This window comes from Perca fluviatilis, chromosome 13 (genome assembly GCF_010015445.1).
Source record: "Perca fluviatilis chromosome 13, GENO_Pfluv_1.0, whole genome shotgun sequence".
Classification (NCBI taxonomy): Eukaryota; Metazoa; Chordata; class Actinopteri; order Perciformes; family Percidae; genus Perca; species Perca fluviatilis.
The window spans coordinates 3,839,402-3,860,497 of record NC_053124.1 but is presented as its reverse complement, the minus strand read 5'-3'; the positions used below and the strand labels follow the sequence as shown (position 1 = coordinate 3,860,497).

General features: G+C 41.4%; 1 protein-coding gene across 1 annotated transcript in view; it reads left to right on the top strand.

The window, feature by feature from the left end:
- The window catches only part of top2b (DNA topoisomerase II beta), an 83,176-nt gene extending 63,624 nt beyond the window's left edge, over positions 1 to 19,552 (top strand). The window contains 9 exon segments of the mRNA XM_039820178.1: positions 17 to 211; positions 298 to 424; positions 4,144 to 4,305; positions 4,842 to 5,064; positions 13,778 to 13,860; positions 14,964 to 15,059; positions 15,851 to 15,982; positions 16,075 to 16,160; positions 19,077 to 19,552. Of these exon segments, the coding sequence (XP_039676112.1) occupies positions 17 to 211; positions 298 to 424; positions 4,144 to 4,305; positions 4,842 to 5,064; positions 13,778 to 13,860; positions 14,964 to 15,059; positions 15,851 to 15,982; positions 16,075 to 16,160; positions 19,077 to 19,241 (1,269 nt within the window). The 3' untranslated portion in view covers positions 19,242 to 19,552.
- The last annotated feature ends 1,544 nt before the right edge of the window (positions 19,553 to 21,096 follow it).

Below are 21,096 nucleotides of genomic sequence, written 5' to 3'. Positions count from 1 at the left end.
CTGTTTGGTCTGTCAGAAAGTGGAGGCCCATGAGCGAGAGGAGCAGAGTTTAGGGAAGGCCGTCAAACTGGTGAAGGGGAAGGTGGGCAAACCCAAAGCCAAGAAGCTGAACCTGGAGGAGACCATGCCCTCACTGTTTGGTCGCCGGGTGGAGCCTCCAACTCAGGCCATCAGATCTGACGCAGCCAAGAAACTGACCAAAAAGAAGAAGGTAACAACTGCCAGTGTAATACCGAAAAATAAAAGCGTGCAATCAGGAATCCAGGATTTGTTACAGGTTGTGTTTTTTTCTCTCAGAGTGACATTGATCCAGCTGTGAAGCTGGAGTTTGATGAGGAAGGTTTGGGCGGTGAGGGAGCAACGGGAGAAATCTCTGTAGCCAAACCAAAGGCTCCACGTGTCAAGAAAGAGAAGAAAGAGCCTGGTCAGTACTTCTATGAAAACTTCAGCTATTCCATCAAACACATGAAATTCATTTCCTTTAGCTGTTCACTTTCAAAGATTTAGCAATTGCTGTTTCTGTTCAAATGTCAAAGGACTGAATTAAAAAGGCCAAATGTAAGAAATGATCGAATTGGACTTGCTTTATCAGTAGATGCGTTATTTATCAGCACAGATGGACCTATTTGTCAACTATAACTATCCAGCATTCTTTTTCCTAGTATACCATGTTTAGGGCTCTGTTTCACTACTTGATACCTTTTGAAGGTATTGACAGAAATGACCCAGTACAGAGTAGTAGTATCAAAACTTCGCCAGTCAAACAATTCCTGCATTCATCCTTAATGTACCCAGATCTAGAAAAATATTACTATTAGTATGGTTTTCCTTGCAGCCAATTACCGCAAGCGTTCTTGGATTTAATGCAATGTGTGATTGGCCCATTACCGCAGCAGCTACAGCCCATACAGTCTGTGGTGCGGTGAAGTAGAGCGCATTGTATTTGAGTTAGAATTGGCAGTTCAGCGTGCCGAGATGCTTCTGTTCACATGATGGGAATCGAATGATGTAGGGAAAAAATGGTATCAAATGAAGTACTCTATATTAGGGGTGTGAATCTTCACTGGTCTCACGATTCAGTTAGTTATTATGTCAAGGATTTGAATCGATCCGATAACCCCGATGCATCACGATGCATCACCTCGTCAATGTTATTATATATTGCTACACATTTTCATCAACAAATTCAAGCAGTTAAATATATCAACAAATATATATGAACAACAAATATGCAATAAATCAACAAGCATCAGTAGGCACTAATCGATTATTATGTCTCTGCATCAATTAGGGCTTTGACTCCGAACTTCGTTATTCGAATATCATTCGAATATAAAAAAAAATAATGATATTCGAACGAATATTAGCCAGCCCTTAATAGTCGAACCTGTTATGGGCATTATTTTTTGTAAAAACGTTGTAAACGTTGTTTTCAGTTCAGATTCCGAGGCTTTTCCACGCATTTCAAAATGTAACTACACGTCGCGGCGACGCACGTCTCTCGGCCGTGGCTTGGTAGCGTTGCATTCCCCCCTAATTCTCAAAGAAGGCTGGCTTGCCCAGGGCCAGGCCAGCTCAGCGGCGTCTTTCTCCCGTCGCGTTCCGCTGTCTCTCCTACCTACACCGGCGCCGCACCCTGTCCCTTCTCCCCTTTCTACCTGCCTGCTCAGTGCTGCTGCACATGAGGAGAGAGCACAGAGGGGAGGGCGGGGCAGCTCCTCAGTCACAGAACAGAAGAGAAAGGGGACTGTTTCGGCGGCCACAGGAGAGAAATACGTTGCGTGCTCGCTGGACAATACTGGCGACTCTTTTTTATTTTACAGAAAGTCCAGATTTGTCGCTAGTCGCTTTTGTGAAAAGAAGTCGCTAAGTTGGCAACACCGCCCACACACACTGGCTCGACGCACACACCAGCACACGAGTATAAACATCAGACCACTTACGTAGGCTACGGTGAAAGCTCCGAAATTCCTGTCGAAAGCACACTGTTTGTGTTTAATCCAGGGTCTGACTTTAAAAAAACATTTTTAAACTGGAGGCATTTAATGGTCAAAATGATTATTTTACACCCCTACTCTATTGGTATGGGTATCACTTTTGGTACTGGTATTGTAAAATAATATAGTATAGTGTAGTATAATCCTATATTGAACAACCAGGAGCTCCTCAGTCCTAAGTGAGAATACTGACCAGGGCTCGACAGTGCGACCGTTTCCCTCGTATTTGCGACTAAAAAATTTATTTAGGAGCTCATGTGCGAGTATTTTCATACTTGCTGTTTTTTTGCAGATGTGGCCACCTTTAGCTCCAATGAACTTCTCTACATTTAGTTTTACATGGTTGTCTTTCTGTTTTTACAGAGTGTCTGCTCTCGGCTCGTCATTATATTATGTTGCAGCGAGCCTGCTGTGAGTGTTGTCTGTGTGACGTTTTGAAAAGTAACCACATTTGCAACCGCTTTATCGGCATTGCTATCCCTGTTCACTGAACAAGTAGCAGAGCATGTTACGGAGGCGACGTCTCTCTGCCGTCCCCTGTACAGGTAAAGCCGCCTACACCTCTGCGGTGAACCACTCTGCGCTGGCTGTGCCATTGTTTTTTCTACGGGTGGAGACAGTGGAAGCGCTGCCCTTGGCGTTGCACACCGCTCGGAATTGTTGCCGAGCGCTGCGTTTAAAGCTCTTATTATTTCAACTCTATTATTTCAACTCTGACCTCATTGCTGCTGAATTTTCAAGCTGCAACCAGGGCTTAAAGTATTCCGGCACCGTGCCAGATCTCCGGCGTGCGGCCGTGAGAAAAAAAAAACAAAAAACTTTCATGCGATTTAATATTTTCGAGTTAATTGATTTCACATACCAATCATATAAGAGGAACGCAGCTCTAACTAACGCAGGGCTTCATGTCATCGGGCCTGGTGCCGGATTTCTGGTGTATGAATATTTTAGAAAAATAAATTGATTAAAAAGTCCATATGGGATTTGTTTTTGATGCGCTGGGTTTAACCAATCATCAAACTTCCACCTACCAATGAAACAAGTTCTAGCCAATCATATGTAAAGTAGGGCGGGTCTTTGCCGAAAAACGAGAGTGCAGTGTGGTCTCCGTGGTAACGCGGCTAAAAAAATGGAGGCAAAGTATATCAAACTTGGAGCATGTAGACACAGGCAGCTTTAGTTGACAAAGGTGTTAAAAACAAATGGCGCTGGGCATGAATAGAGGACAAGAGGAAAAGGGTGGAGACAGGAAGCCGTTAAGCACTTGGCGCCTCATTTTTGAGGGAGCCAGGTGCTGGCTTCTGCAGCGTATGTTCAAGGAAGATACTGTACGGCAGCAGCGGTAAGAAAGTGCTTGCTAGTCATTAGATGCTAGTCACAAAGCTTTGGTCCGTGCACTCTGTCATACGAGTATGTTACCGGTAACTGCCACTACCGCTGCGACTGCGCCTTTACTGACCGACCGTGTTTGTGATATAAACAATACGTGTGTGCACATTGATAGAGGAACACGATTTGTCATTGACAATGGCCACTGTGTAAAAGCTATCTGAAGCCCAAACTGCCTTGACAAAGCTGTCTGTTTGGAATCAGCATGGCAGTTATTTAAACATAACAGCCTTGTCCCAGAGTTTAGACGTCTAGCTATATGAAAAGCTAAACAATGCAAAGTTTTAAGTCTAACTAATGTCAGCCTGGACAAAGTCATGAATGTAATAATTCTTTTTTTTATGATGACCTGGCCAAAGTAACAAAAAAAAGGTTTTCACAATGATTCATTGTAGGATTATGATATTATTGCAATATGTAAATCTACATTGACTCTTAATTTACAATGTGCAGTTTAAAGTATCAATTACTACATAATTATTAAATAAATACAGTTTGAAGCAGACATAATCAAAAACCTAGTATAGGCTACTTGTTCTATTCAAATAAATGAAATTCCTTTGCTTGTAAATGTCTCCTTGTATTCCTTTTTTATGAAAGAAAAACACATTTGATCCATTTTCATTGCGCCCTTAAAATTCTTTATGCGCTCCTAAATTTTTATACTTAGGAGGACATGTGCTCCTTGGGAAAAAAGTTAGCGTTGAGCCCTGCTGACTGTCAACAAACGGTCTTGATAATTTTCACTGTGTTGCAGGAGCTCCCAGAGTGAGGAAACCCCCAGGACCCAAAGGTGTACCTGCTAAGAAGGTGAAGAAGAGGAACCCCTGGTCTGAGGACGAGTCCAAGTCCGACAGTGACCTGGAGAACAGCCAGCCTGTCATCATCCCCAGAGAGACCAAGTCCCAGAGGGCATCAGGTAAAGTTAAACTTAGTATGAATATGCATTGTCATCACTAGCCACCACTATCTGGCCAGCATATGGCAGTTTCTAAAGGGTAAATCTGGTGATATTCCTAATTTTTCCTCATGTCAACAAATCTCATTGAAATACCCAAATTACAACAGCCTTCACAAATATTATTATATATTACTTATTCTTTAAAGGAGATGGACAGGTATTCATTTATCAGTCATTTGAGACTTTAATCTTCCTCTGTTTTTAACTTTAATTTTTTTCACCATTTGTTTCTCTTTTAATTTGTACAATCTCTTTGATATGACCCACCGTCAGCATGTTGGTTACCAAGTGGCTTGTGACATTTCATTTAAATCCACTTCATGTGGCCCAGGGCCAAAAAACAACAATAACAATTTGTGAACTGGCTCTATGTTTCGTCAGTTTCATTAGCGCTCAGTTTTCAGTATCTGAGGGCTCAGTCGGTTATTGTTCAAGGCACCAGAAGCCACAGCAATAAAAAGAAATGTGACCCAGGCTCTGCTCTTGTCTTTCAGCTGCCAAGCCCAAATATACGTTTGACTTCTCGGAGGAGGAGGATGAGGCCGCCGACGAGGAGAACGGCGAGAACGACGTGGCCTCATCTCCGATGAGGTCATTTAAAGAAGACTTCCTGTCCTCTGAGACCAAGGAGCGCTACAGCGACCATCACGATGACGACGACGATGACGATGATGACGATAACGAAGACTCCTATTCTGCCCTCCCCAAAAAGACCACGTAAGATTTAAACCGCAGCCAGGAGCTCATCTGAACACGATGGAATAGAAAGTTTGTAGGAATGTTGGTGTCACAGGGGCCAATGGCAGTCGTTGGATTGCAGCCCTCTGAGGCATCTGTATGTGTTTGGGTCATGTCTATATCCACGATGTTCCACTTCCGGGATTGCTCCATTGCCAACAGAAATAACGCTGGATTTCACTCATTTAGGCCGGATATCTGTTGCCTTGGGCTTCCTTTGTGTTGGCGTTCTAAACTCTGGTGGATTATGAGGACTATAGTTAACTGCTCCTCAGATCTCTGCCTTTTTCATCTGTATCTTGTTTTGTTCTACTTGTTTTGTTTGCTCGTTTTGTTTTGTTATGTTTTTATAATCTACCCTGCCCTGTAAAGCGACTTTGAGTCCATGAAAAGCGCTATATAAATTCAATTTATTATTATTATTATTATCTGCAGGGTAAATCCACATAGCTAGCTAGACTATCTGTCCAATCTGAGTTTTTGTGTTGCACGACTAGGGCTGGGCGATATGGCTGAAAACTGTATCACGATATAAGTGTTTCATATCGGTCGATATCGATAATTATTGATATTTTTTATGACCTATTTAAAATAAGGACCAGGAGAAAAATATATTAAATTTAAACATTTTTATTTTAAACTTAACCTTCCTCTGATTATAATCCCCTCAGTTATAAAAGCAGAAATGTCAACACAACCATGGAAACCACTCAAATAATTAAAGGTCCAATATGTAATATTTGTACTGTAATAAATCCCAAAATGACACCAATGCCTCATCAGATATTAAGGAAACATGTTAAACTGAAATACTATCTTTTCTGACAACAATGCTAATTTCAGTATTTTTTCTTTTTGAAATTTACATTCCGTGACGGAATTTATGTTTATGTTTTGATCTGTGTGTTGTTATCAACGGCCCAGTTTGACAGCCAGGCCGGGTTGCCAGATATACCTGTAAAACGTAAACCCAGCGCTACAGCTATAGACGTTAAGTACAGCCATGAAAGCAGAAAACAAACAAACAGGATCAATGGAGATAGATTCTACCCGACCTACAAAAAGAAAACAGCATGTTTCTAACAGTTGCGTGACCAGAGACATAACAACCCCCTGGTAAATAATGGAGATGTATTTGAAAGATGGAGACAGCTTAGAGCCCCAAGGGCCCCAAAGGACGAGTTGGCGTTATTTTCTCCTGAACCGGTAAGCATTAGCTTCAGGCTAATTTATCACAGCTACTAGGGATGGGCATTTTTTGTCATTTCAACATTTGTGTTCTCACATTGAATTATATAGCTAGAGTACCCGAAGTTGGTTACTTCGCCAAAAACAATTGAGACACAGCCAGTAAAGTGATCCCGACTGGTCCTGGCTAACGCGCCATGCTAACCCTGCTACCTGTTAACGTTACCGGAGAACCAGGCAAGCAGCCCACGGCTGTTTACAGCGTGTAGCCTCGTCAGCGGCTGGAGCCGACAACGGTGAGTTATTTTAAGCCACCGAGGGGGCTGTAACAATCGGAAAGAGAGGACTGTGAGTTTGCAGTGTGTTTAGCGATTTTGCCATAATTCTAAGCCAATGAAGTGTGTTCCGTCGGTAAGGTAGTGGTATTTTAGCGTGCATTGTAATTCTAAGCCGGAGAGTGTGCCTGACTGGCGTGTGGAGAGGACAGTGAGGTTGTTGTGTTTTTAGCGGTTCATACTGTAATTTTAAGCCGAAAAAGTGTGTCTGTCAGTTGGTTACAGAGCTCCGCATGAGCACGGGCTTTTATGACTGTCAATATAGCCAGCATCTACCGTTAGCTACTCCGCTGTGCTGTGGAGTAATGTCTGGCTATGTGAGAAAAGTGTCTAGCAACGTTGTTGTGAATGCTGCGGTCTCAGCCTGGCAACCCCCGTGAACTTCGAGTCTGGGCAGGAGGGGGCGGGGGAAACGACTCTCCAGTATTTTGAATTGGTAGTGCAGTAACTATTTTAACCGCTAGCTGCCAGTATTACACACAATATTACATATTGCACCTTTAAAATGTAAACATAAGTCTAAAATCACAGTGAAGAAAGAATAAGTAAGAATTGCTTAATAAGGTGTAATAAAATGGTGCAAAGTGTTAAATATAAACATAAAGAAACCTGAAACCTGAGAAGAACTATTTTCTGCAGGTTTAGTGCTAGGTTGGTAACCTGGCTTCTGGACAGTGCTCAGCACGTCTGCCTCCGTTATTTCTTTGTAGCGTTTAGTAAGGCGCTGATGCAGAGTACCTCTCCATGGCGGTCTGCTGCTTGTGCCGTGTTGCAGCTGCAGATGTTGTTGGAAGTTGCTGGCAAATACGGCTTTGCTGTGTGAGCGCGGCTAAGGTGGTAAAACAAGTTTGCGGTAGTGTTGGTGGGGACGACGGTCAGACTTATAAAATCCCCAAAACTGCCATACTGACTTTTCCTGTTTTATCAACAATTTCCTCGCTCGCTGCAGCACTCACTTTCCGCTTACCGCTACACGCCGCCGGTTCTGTTATTGTAGAATGGTAGAATCCAACACGAGACAGCGATGTGGCGCAACCAAACTTGATACTGTTACATGATTGGCTGTTAGAGTGTCACTCCCTACGTTGCTAGGTTACCAGAGAGTGAGTGCCTTTGTTCATGCAACCAAACTTGCTTCGCAACTTCTGGTTTCTTCCGAAGAAGAAAAACAAGTTATTGAACGTTTTATCGAACGCATTTTCTATTGATATTGATTACGTGTCTATCGTGATACATATCGTTATCGTTTTATCGCCCAGCCCTATGCACGACTAAAACTACTTTGTAACGTACACGTTCCACCAAAACAAGTTCCTTCCAGGGGCTATTTTGCAGCGGCACCACGGCTTTTCCGGGTGCTTAGCACCACCCAAGATGATTGTAATTAGTTTAAAGAAATGCCAATAAACCAGAGCATGTTTTCTCCCATCCGGTAATGTTGTGTGGACCAACCAGACCCTCCTCCGCAGCGCTGTGGAGGAAGGTCTGGCAAAGCAAGACTGGTGTGGGTCTAACGCTGGGTTTCAACAGGCTGCGTTTTTCAACTGCACCGAGACAGCGGATTCCAAGCGGAATTGTGTCACAGCAACATGATGCCAACGGTGTACACGTTTTGCTAACAATTTGCCAAGCAAACTGTTAAAGGGTAACTACCGTTTTTTCAACCTGGATCCCGTTTTCCCATGTTTTTATGTCTGACTGATGGGAACAACAATATTTGACATTGGTCCAGTATTAAGCATATCGTTGCAGTCGGCAGCGGCAAAACAAGCTATAATGTAAGTTAATAGGGCAATTAGCCTTTCGTCAAGCCCCACCCCCCTTAGTTACTGTTGCTACGTCCGACAAACAAATGGTCAAACACGACCAGCGCGACAAATTGCCATGACGGGAGGAGGTATACCCGTGCGTGTCAGTGACCTTTTTTGGAGCAATACCTCCGCGATATCCTCCAGATCGAGGCAAAAGGGGTTACAGTATGCAGTGGAGGGATATATTCAAATGTTTTACTGTGTTGTAAACTGACGAAAAATAAAGTTGGGGAGCTCAAAGACCCAACACAACAGCAGCTAATGTAGCTAGCATTAGCTAACATGTTAACTAATGTTGGCTAAAGCTAAAGGGCTCGTTAAACTTAGCTTAGAGAGTAGGTTAACTTTGGTCCAATTTGTGTTCTTGCCTCTAGTTAGTAGATCTAGACAACACGGTAACTAGTTAGCTGTTAGCCTTACCTTTGAGCAGACGTATTTATGCTTCGTAATGTTCAACACATTTGTCCACACGGTTTTATCCATTGTAGGCACCGCTCACGTTGGCCCTCATTTATGAAACGTTTTCTCTTGAACGTGAACGATTTATTTGTACCATTGACCGAGTTATTTCAGCTTGTTTTTCCAGCCCCTCTGCTGTCAGGAGACCGGGTCCAGCACGGGGGGGGGCGGAGGACACGCACTCTCCCGCAGCTGTTGCCTCGTTCTGACTCATGAAAAAAACGAGTAAAATAAAAGACACTGCATAAACTCAGCTACTGTGTGTTTATTTAAATATAAGTACACCTACATGTAGGCCTAAGAGATTGCAATATAAGCCTGTATATTACTATTAGGACTATAGAATACATGTGTCAAGGATGTAGGCTATAAACTTCAGCTGGAGTCCGATTTACTACGGCAACACTGTTGACCGCATGATCTCTTTTCATTCCGCATTCTTTCTACAGTCTTTAATAACAGTTTTCAGGCTGCCAAATAGTAAACACGTTAGTGCAAATGAATCCTCCAGACAATCTCTCGGGGTATCTAGAGTCCGATTTACAAACGCCGTGGGCGCACCGCTTCACCATCTTGCTTGTTTGTCAGACCTGCTCACATAGTAACGGTTGCTATGATGTGTGATTGGACAATGGCCGTTTTGGGGGAGGGGCCGGCGAGAGGTCAATTGTCCAGCTTGTATTTACCTTCACAAAAGGGCTTGTTTTGCCACTGACGGACTCAGATTAATATTATAAGTGTCTGACAACATTATGAAGGGATCCTTTCCGTAATGTGAGAGATGCACCCAGTTGGATGCTGTCCTCATCTCCTACTTCAATGCCTAATGAATCTATCTCTTTCTCTCCCCTGTCTTTCACTGGCTGAAGCCTGAAAATACTATACTGGTCGGGCTGTTCAGCTCTGTTTCAGACTGATACCTCTGGTTCATCCTCAACACGGAGCTTTTTCAGTCGCGGAAAATACTTTTCAATAGGCTACTCATCTGGCTTGAAGCAGCAAACATTCAGTGTAAGAGTAAAAAATGACATAACCAGACATGAAAATCACTCACCTTTCAGCGAAATTCGCCGTTTTGAAACCAAAATAGGTGACCTACGTGAATCGTGTAGATTCGATGAGAAAATGTTTAAGGGGGGACGAGGTGTATAAGTACACGGGCCTGGTGCCCGATTTCTGGCGTATGACTATTTTAGAAAAATAAATTAAAAAGTCCACATGGGATTTGTTTTAATGTGCTGGATTTAACCATACTGTCTATGGATTTAACCAATCATCGAACTTCCACCAACCAATGAAACGAGTTCTAGCCAATCAGATGCAAAGTAGGGCGGGTCTTTGCCAAAATGTCAGAGTGCGGTGCTGGTGTGGTATCCGTGGTAACACGGCTAAAAAAAAATGTAGGCAAAGTTTATCAAACTTGTAGATACAGGCAGATTTTGTTGAGAAAGTAGTTAAAAACAAATGGCGCTTGGCATGAATGGAGGACAACAAGAAAAGGGTGGAGACCAAGGTTATTATAGTTTTGCATTTTTCATTCGTTTTTATTTTTATTTCGTTTTGACTTTTTGTTTTTAAATTCAGTTTAGTTTTAATTATTTTTTAAAGCAGTTTTGCTAGTTTAGTTTTTATTTTTTGAAAATGCTTAGTTTTAGTTTAGTTTTTATTAGTTTTAGTCTTTTTTTCTAATATGGGTTATTTATTGGGGGCAAGATTCACAAAGGTCAGAAAAAAGTATTGTGTAATAATAACTCAACAAAAACATCATACAATTTTAGAAATATGTATTCACAATATATTCAACAATAACACCAGTAAATAAAATGTACATATGATGATGAGCACAAATACAGTATCTCACAAAAGTGAGTACACCCCTCACATGTTTGTAAATATTTCATTATATCTTTTAATGGGACAACACTGAAGAAATTACACGGTGTCCAGTAAACACCGGGTATGTGATGATGTGGGGGGGCTATTTTAATTCCAAAGGCCAAGGGAACTTTATCAGGATGCATAGTATCCTGGATCCATGAAATAACTGGCCTTTAAAAATAACCATCTGCCTGCCTCTATGGGGAATTTAACATAGGGGTGTACTGACTTTTGTTGCCAGCGGTTTAAACATTAATGGCTGTGTGTTGAGTTATTTTGAGGGGACAGTGCATTTACACTGTTATACAAGCTGCACACTTAATACTTTGTTGTAGCAAAGTGTAATTTCTTCAGTGTTGTCCCATTAAAAGATATAATGAAATATTTACTAAAATGTAAAAAACACTTTTGTGAGATACTGTATGTAAACAGTCTACACAAGACGCAGCAGTAAGTGCAAAATGTGTTAGTAACTGTGCCAGGAAAAAACCTAAATAGCCATCAGACTAAAGAAGACGGACATAAACAGGTGTTTTTGGTTCGAGTGTCTTTGGTTCGAGTAAAGTGGTGAACTTTTTGAAGTCAGTCGACTCCCACAGTTGTGTAGCTAGACATCCCAGTATCAACACACATATTAACCCAGCCGCTATCGGGTCGCCGGTGAAAGCCCTCCTGTAGTGTTCTCTGTCCTGCGGTTGTCTCCGTCATGCTGTCTGGCCCTGGCCCCACACATCCATGCCCTGTACCGGGGTTATATTAGCTTCTGTTTTGGGGGAAGGGGGCTTTGCCTTCTCCTTGCCCTGTCACTGCTTGTTATGGTAAGCTAGGTTAGCCTCCTCAAATGTACTTTCAAATTCGTGGGATTTTTCCCTTAATTGTCCACTTATTTTACCACCTTCCACTGCGAGGCACTTGCTTTTATCTGACACCGTCATAATCAGATAGGACTCTGCCGCTTTCTTCAGACTTTTGGTACCGCTATGATGCCAGGCGAGGGGCACGGACATGTTGTGTTCAATTTGACGTGAAATGGCGGAATTTCTGGTTTCCCAGTCGGAAATATACATGTCTAAGGCATAGACTGAATAAAACGGGTCGGAAATGCCAACTCTGAAAGATATGTTATTTGTTCTGTGAAAGACATTGACAAAGACGAAAACGACAATGTTTTTTCCCCATCTAGTTTTCGTTATTTCGTTCGTTTTCGTTAACGATTATAACCTTGGTGGAGACGGGAAGCCGTTTAGCACTTTGAGGGAGCCAGGTGCTTGCTTCTGCAGCGCATGTTTCTGACGGCAGCACCGGTAAGACAGGGCTTGCTAGTCATTAGATGCTAGTCACAAAGCTTCGGTCCGTGCACTCTGTCATACGAGTACGTTACCGGCAATGACGGCTACCGTTAAGACTGCGACTGCGCCTTTACTGACCGACCGTGATACAACAATACGTGTGTGCACGTTCATAGCGGAACATGATTTGTAAAACTATCTGAAGACCAAACTGCCTTGACAAAGCTGTCTGTTTGGAATTAGCATGGCAGGTATTTAAACATAACGGCCTTGTCCCAGAGTTTAGACGTCTAGCTATATGCAACGTTTTTAATAAATGTAAATAAAGCAGCTAATATCAACATGGACAAAATCATGAATGTACTAATTCACTTTTTTGATGATGACCTGGCCAAAGTAGTAAATTTTTGTTTTCACAATGATTCATTGTAGGATTATGATATTATTGCAATATGTAAATCCACATTGATTCTTTATTTGACATGGTTGGAAGAAGTAAAAATGTATCCAAAAGTTTTTAAGTACTTTAACCGTTTTGCCAGTAAAATTAACTTTAATGAGTGCAGATTGAAATATTACACTGTTGGCTGGCAAAAAATGCATCTCAAAATGCATCAGATTGATGCTTTAAAATATGGAATATTTAAAATTTTCTTCTGGGGGAGCATGCCCCCGGACCCCCCTAGAGGGGTAATATCCTTCTCACCTTTTTCACCCTTGACCTGTTTTCATGCCTGCATAACATTATTTATAATACGTTTATTTGATTCACAGCTGCTACATAAAGTGTTTTGACCTCGACAACCCAACTGCATTTTACCGCAAACTTGCGACTAGTTAACTTTCTAAAGCAGGCGCAATCGCTTGTTTGCTAAGAGTCGGGTCGGGACTCCAACGTTAACACACTGACAACATTTTATTCAGAATCTAAAATATTTTTTAATGTGTGATTGTGTAAAGGTGTTCATGAGATAGATCTACCAACCTTTCGTGAACAGCCGTCTTCTCTCCTTATGGAGACAGGCGCTGTGTGCACAGTGGGATCGATGGTGTTTTAAGCCTCCAATGTCGCCTTACAGGCGCTAACCCTCACCGTAACCTTAAACATAACCTTAAACCATTGCCGCGGTGCCTGGAAGGTGACGTTTGAGGGCTTAAAAAACCCAACGCCACACGGTGGGAGGAGGTGTGTGTGTGTGTGTGTGTGTGTGTGTGTGTGTGTGTGTGTGTGTGTGTGTGTGTGTGTGTGTGTGTGTGTGTGTGTGTGTGTGTGTGTGTGTGTGTGTGTGTGTGTGTGTGTGTGTGTGTGTGTGTGTGTGTGTGCGTGTGTGTGACACAAGTGACAGAGAGACGGAGGAGAGCAGGGAAAGGAAATGCAGAACGTATTTTAAATAGCGTTTACATTTTTTTTCAAATAACGAAACGCTATATGCGGCGGCCGGTGTTGATAGTGAGGCGAACCGCCACACAATATTCTGTGTGTGGGAAACACTGGGTAGGGTCGGGCTTGATTTTTTTTTTGGGGGCCCGATCTAAGCTTTACTGTGGAAACCCAGCGTAAGGTATCCATAATGTCCGGAACGCTCAGGTCTAAGCAGGGACCTTTGTTGCATGTCAGTCCCTTCTCTCCCACGTCATGTCCTGTCATCTCTCTCTACTGCCTGCTATCTAATGAAGGCACACAGATCTCTAGAAAATAAATCCTGAATGCATTGTTTCTGCTTCTCTTAAGGTCTGCACCTGTAGCTAAAAAGCAAGAGACAACCAGCATGTTCTCGTCCAAGTCAGCCGTCTCAGAAAAAAACAATGACAGTGGTGAGTACAAGCTCAGTGGTAGTGTGCATCACATCTTTCTACAGTTTTTTCTAAAATGTACTGCATTGTGGAGCTGTGGCAACAATTACTATCGGGATTTTTCTATCACGTTAAGACTGCAGCAAACAATTGTTTTCAATATTAGTTGATCTGTGGATTATTTTCAGGATTAATGGCTTGGTCTGTTATGGTGAAATATTTCCATTAGTTCCACTAAATTTTTTTTTTCAGGCCAGCACTCCTAAACTTAAATATTCAGTTTACTATCCTATAAGACAAAGAAAACTTGAAAATATGAACAATTTAGATGCTGAGATGAGACTTCTCTTAAAAATTCAACATTTCCCAACAAACCAATCCAAACAATAAAATTGATAATCAAAATTGTTGCTAATTAACTTTCTTTTGATTGCCAAGAGACAATTTAGACAGTTTACTTTTTTCTCTCCAAGATTTACATCGCAGTCACAATAACTTAAATTCCACAACAAATTATAATAACATTTGAAAAAAATAAAAACAGTGAGAGGATAAAATGGTGCTATGAGATATTTCTTACAAGCTGCCACATTGTCCTTTTGTACGCTAAAGACTCATAAACACATTCTCAAATAATCTAGTTTAGCTTTATGCTCCATTCACGCCTGTAAGTCGCCTACTCGTCTATTCTTTCAATTAATAAACGGCCTGCAGTTTGACTCAGTTTGGTACATATTCCTCTCCTAACTCTGGCTAACATCAGTGATATTAGTTTACTGGCTGCATTTAGTTTGCACTAAACGAATGATTCTGATTCTAAACACTGCATTCAGTTAAGACATTTCTGATCTAGTTGTTAGATCCTGAAGTGTAGGAAGTTCTCAAGTCTTTTTATAAAGCAACATTGGATTAGTTTGCCTGTACAGAAGATAATCCTGAGAAAATGAACTGTAGCAAGGGAAAAGAACGAGTTTAAGTACTGAACTGTATGTAACAAAGTCAGAATGTGAGGTAAAGCAGATTTGAAATGATAAAAGGTGAACCCAGTCAGAGACGTCTCCATGCAGGAGTGATGTGTAGAGAGAGTGCAGCAGCTGAGCGTCGGCCTGTTGTTTGTCTTGCAGATGGGTCCAAGTCTGACAGCGACGACGACATAGCCCCGGTGTTCTCCACTTACTCCAGCAGCTCTGCATTTGACAAACTCTCACCAGCAAAGAAAGGTAATGACTCACTATGTCCAACAGAGGGAGCTGTAATGCAGCATCACAGCTACCACCAGAACAGAACAGATTACTGACACTTAAAGTGGAGCTCATGAAGTCTAATGCAGGGATCTTCAATGTTTTTTAGGCCAAGGACCTCTTAACTGAAATAGATGAAGCAGGGGGCCCCTACTACTCTAAATATATTGTATAAAATTAAGTTGCATGTTAAACTGGGCCGGATGGATAAAAATGAATGGATATACTTTGTTACTTATATCATGTTATAATGTTAAACATACGGAAGGCACAGTGAATCCTTCAGCTTAACTGTATGGCTACCATATGGCTATTTTACTATATTAAGCTTATCTTCAATGTGTAAATTAAATGTTTTTTGTTGTTGTTTTTTTCCCCAAATAGGCCAATTTATCTTTGCTATTAATAGGTTGGATTTGTATTATTGTATATTTTCAGACATATTTGAATTTTTGAAAAAAGAAACTTTCAAAATATTTTAAACATAATTTGGCGGCCCCCCTGCACTGACTCTGAGGAGATTTGTGCCGTAATGTTATTTATTTTTGTTTTATAAAATTGTTATCAAAAAAAAGTATCATTAGGAAACGGGTGTCGATGTCTCACGGTATTGGTTCGGTAGCGGACATTTTTGAATGATACCCAGCCCTACTTACAATGTACAAAATGGAAGGGAGGGAAAAAAGCTTCCAACATGATTTATTGTGGTAGATAACTCAGCATGTATAAGCGGTATGTAATAGCCGGGTTTTAATCCGTTATATCTGTAGCAGCTAAGAAGCCGTCTGATGCAGCTCCCAAACCTAAGAAGCCACCAGCACCAAAAGCAAAGAAGCCTGATAAATCCATCTGGGACTCTGACTCTGACACTGGGTCCAAGAAGCCAGCCTCAACTCTTAAAGGTACAGCACAGATCCTGTCTTTTCCTACAAAAAATAAATAGTTAACAACAAATACACATTGGTCACATTTTGTTCTGGTGGACTTTGTGCAGGCAAAGGCAGAGGGAGAAAGAGGAAGGGCTCTGGCTCTGAAGACGAGTACAGTCCAATGAAGAAAATGGCAAAACCTGTCGGCAGAGTGAGTATCATCCTGTGTTGATTAGATAGCAGTGTTGGTGTTTGACAAATGTAAAATGTATAAGCTGCTACTGTGAACATTAACAGGGACTACCTGTTTCTTGTATATTATGCTCTCTATGGCCTGATGCTGTATTTTATATACTTTACATCGGTGGTGGAATGTACATGTACTTAAGTACACATTTGAGGTACCTGTACTTTACTTGAGTCTCTTTGCCACTTTCTACTTCTACTCTGCTACATCTCAGAGAGAAATATTGTAGTTTTTACTCCACCTACATTCATCTGCTTCAGCTTTAGTTACTAGTTACTTTACACATTAACATTTTTTTGCACACAAAACACGTAGTTTATAAAATACCATATTTTATTATAAATTAAACTACCCAACAATATAAAGGAATTGATTAGACCATTAAACAATTAGTTGATTGACAGAACAGTTTGGATCGTTTACAGTTTACAGGATTTTTCTGCATCGAATACTTTTACTTGTAATACTTTAAGTAAATTTTCCTGATGATACTTACAAACTTTTACCTAAGTAACATTTTCAATGCAGGATTTTGACTTGTAACAGAATAGTATTACAGTGTGGTAAGAGTACTTTTACTTAAGTAAAGGATCTGAATATTTCTTCCACCACTGCTTTACATTTAAGTTACACGTTTGGGCTTGACAATACCGCATGTCTTCCGCTGAATAAAGAACTAAAGACCAGGGGTGTGATTCTTCCGGATAAATCCGGAAATCCGGCTTTTCTGACCTGAAAATGACACTCTTGTAAATCATGCAAATCCGCTTTTTTTGGGGGGGGCGCATGGCACTGGTCTGGTATTGGTAAACATAATAAGGTTAGGATAGCCGATTGGTCAGGGGATAAGACCTGAAAAAAATCAGGTTATGTTACCTTGCATAAGCATGGAATAGGAATCGTAATTTCACAGCCGGGAAAAAGAGCTATACGCAGCGAACAGATGTGCTGGGCGAGCCGTCGGTATATACTGTCTATGGTGGAAGCTAACAGAAGCTAGCTGCCATAAGCTGACAACTGACCAGGTGTCTCAAAGCTACCAAGTGATGGGCGGAGACAGGGAGTACATGTACTTGAAAGAGTCCGGCAGTCGTGGCAGACGAAGGTCCAGTTGGGAGTTTGGATGTAGAGTCCACTGAAGACCACTGTGGTCTGAAGGGATAATCCTCCATAAAAGCAAGCAAAGCAAAGCCGGTCTACGGAAAGCCTTTCCACTCCCTATTCAGCCCCATTGTACCGAATTTGTTTGCAGTTCCACCAGAGTTCCACTAGGGTGATCGCGGTCCAGTGCAAAATGAATGGGACTAAATGTGTCTCTTTCGCCTGATTGTTGTTGAGAAACCTCAGATTTGATTGTAGTTTTTGCAAGTTCAACATGGATTATAGGTCGAAAGTTGAATGAACGAGTACTTATGTCCTTTTGATTTCTTACAGGGTGAGTCGTTGTTTCCCATAACATGCTAGCATTCTGCTAATGAATGCTGATTGGTCAGTGAAGGACTGATTACGATCGGAGATCCCGCTTGAAGGCATCCGAAGCAGAGACAGAATGTCAGAGTGAATATTTCGGCGTGGTCTTTAAAACATTAGCAAACCTCTTTCTAGCACGTTGACAGGGAGAGCCTAACCTGTCAGCTGTGTTGTTGATGCCTCGAGAGACAAAGGAAGCGACTCAGAGCTTTCCGTAAAGCAGTATCTCTGGCCGTATATGTGTATGACATCACTGACATTTTAAAAGGCTTTTTTAGAACAAAAAAGCCACTTTAAAAAAGTCTAACACCCAGCAGAGTGTATTTTCTTAGCCTCCCCTTTCGAATGCAACATTCAAATTACTAGAAAAAAAATTATATCCTGAGAAAAGTGGATTTTGAGGGGTATAGCTCCATAGAGTCCCATTCATTCTGCACTGGCCTGTGAGCGCCCCCTATATGGAACTGCAACCAGTTCAGAAGCCGGAAGTAACGAGAGAGTGAAACTTCTGCCCTTATTAGAAATTCTTTGTCACTAGCTTGCGGTAACAGTTAGTCAGGAGGTTGACAGCTAACGTTAGCCAGCTGAAGCTAACAGTTGATCGACGGTGAGTAACGTAGCTACGCTACACAGGCTGGCAGCAGCACGGAGTACAGAATTGATAAGTCACAGCAGGGGATAGAAAGGTGTTGAGAATGACCAACATCTAATCTAAAACAGGGTAATTAATTTACTAGAAACATAATATCAATTTCGCGGATTGTGAAGCGGCGATATTCACGTCAGCGTCCTCACGTTCCAACATAAATTTTTCTGAAGTGGTAAATAACTACATGTTTCTGAGTATCCTCAAGGTATATGGACTTTTAACCCTTTTGTTGTCCTTGGGTCAAATGGGACCCTTTTTCAAAAGTTTTTTATATCAGAAATATGGGTTTCAACCAAATAGCAGAAAATAACATGGATGCATGGATATCAGACATGAAAATCACTCACCTTTTGGCGAAATTCGCCATTTTGAAACCAAAATAGGTGACCTACATGAATCATGTAGATTCAATGAGAAAATGTTTTTTTTGGGAGGGGGGGTTAAGTACTCAGGCCTGGTGCCTGATTTCTGGCGTATGACTATTTTAGAAAAAATAAATAAATTAAAAAGTCCACATGGGATTTGTTTTGATGATGATTTAACCAATCATCGAACTTCCACCTACCAATGAAACGAGTTCTAGCCAATTAGATGCAAAGTAGGGCGGGTCTTTCATGTCTTCAGCTGTCCTATAAATAAAGGCCTAAAATACCAAAATCAATGAAATGAAGTTTGAACCTACCCACCTATGATATGCAGTTTCAGTGCAGTAAAAACCTAAATGGTAACTATAACGAAGTGTTTCATTGCCCTCCATGCAGAAGCCTCAGAAACCTCCATCAGATGACGAGGATGATGACAGCAACAGCCTGAGTGCGAAGAGCGCTCAGTCCCGGGACCGGCCGGGACGGGCCAAGAAGGAAGTCAAGTACTTTGACGAGTCGGACAATGGGGGAGAAGACGACGATGACGACATGTTCGATTAAAGCAACACACTTTAAACACACTCTGCTTGTATGGAAGTTTCCTCCTCCTCCTGTGTTCCCACAGACTTTTGTACATTTCCTCTTTCATTTTATTTCATTAATGGTGATGTTACAATGATTTTTATTGTGTAGTTGTTTTACACTTTTTATTATACATATACAGGTTTCTTTTTTTATGCTCATTGAAATGTTCTGTATTTGTCCCGAAGCGGCTTTTAGAAGTTTAGAACGCTGTGCTTTAGCACATTTTAATTGTTGAAATACTATGTAACTTTTTGAACATGAAGTTGAAAAGTAAACAATGAAATGTCCATGGTTTTGCTGGCCTGATTCTTTCATGAGTGAGCATTATTACACACAGAAGAATTCAGGTGAAATTATTTTCACACTAACAAATGCTTTCACACACAGTGAGATTGTCTATGTAAAGGTTTCCATTGAATCACCAGTTCCTTATTGTGATGTAGTTCCTATAGACATCATCAGCGATGGGTTAATCTTAGTGTAATCTATATCCATGACGTGCCACTTCGGGATTGCTCTGGAAATTCCGCTGGATGTCCCTCATTTTTTGGCCGGATTTCCGTCCCCTTCCTCTTTCTTTGTGTTGGGATTCTAAACTCCGGTGGATTTATGAGGACTATGCTCCTCAGATCTTTGCAGGGTAAATACAGACAGCTAGCTAGACTATCTGTCCAATCTGAGTTTTCTGTTGCACGACTAAAATGTACAGAACGTGTACTACAACGTACACGTTCCACCAAAACAAGTTCCTTCCCAAGACTATTTTGCAGCGACACCATGGCTCCATCCGGCGCTTAGCACCGCCCAAGACGATTGTGATTGGTTTAAAGAAATGCCAATAAACCAGAGCACGTTTTTCTCCCATCCCAGAATGCTGTGTGGACTCGCCAGAGGAGGGCCTCTGCAGCACTATGGAGGAACGTCTGGCATTGCAAGACTGTTAATGTCAACCATAGGGCTATCAGTTCTCCCTTTAGCTGTGTCTTTGGCAGCTGAACCTGAGTGTCTGTGCTGCTGATTGACAGAAAGCTCTGTTTCTAAAAGTCTGTTTTCAGCTCTCATATTAAGGTAGAAACTCTAACAGTGGCATACTCTGGTTTGGAGTTTTGTTTCACGCCTTTGTTCATGTTTGTACTGTCACACATCAGACTTTACTGATCGCTTTCAGCCCCAAGTTACTGCTGATGCATTGCCGCTTCACATTAAAAGCTTTCTACCAGTGAACTGACAGGATGCTTTTAATAGGAAATAGGACCTAGTAATAGGAAATGCAATGCATCGGTCACCACATTAGAGGAACCTCATAATGGGTTGGGGTTCTATTCTTTAATAAGAACAGGTCAAACTAGGTTTGTGGAAGACTAAGTTGCACATATTTGGTGGGAGGTTAGGGGTACTCCCTCAAGATAATTGTTAGGTTTTATAATAAACAAATATGAAATTTCACATAATTTTGGACCATTATTACCATGTGTGTCCAGAAACGTTGGAAAAGCTAGAGTAGATAATAAATAAATAAATAACAAAGAAAAACTTACTGCTACTGGTATGGCTTGAAGAATATCAAAAATCACCACTAAGCTGTTCATAATTTTATTCTGACTAACATTTTAACACTGTTTTATAATGAACAATTTAGCCTACAGTCACTATTGGAGCATTACAGAGCCCCTATTATACTCATTTTCAGCATCATATTTGCACTCTTGGTCTCCTAGAATAGGTTTACATGCTTTGATGTTCAAAAAACATATTTCTCATACTGCCCATTGCTGCAGCGCCTCTGTCTTAAACACTCTGGGACCGATGTACTAACGCTTTTGCGTCTACT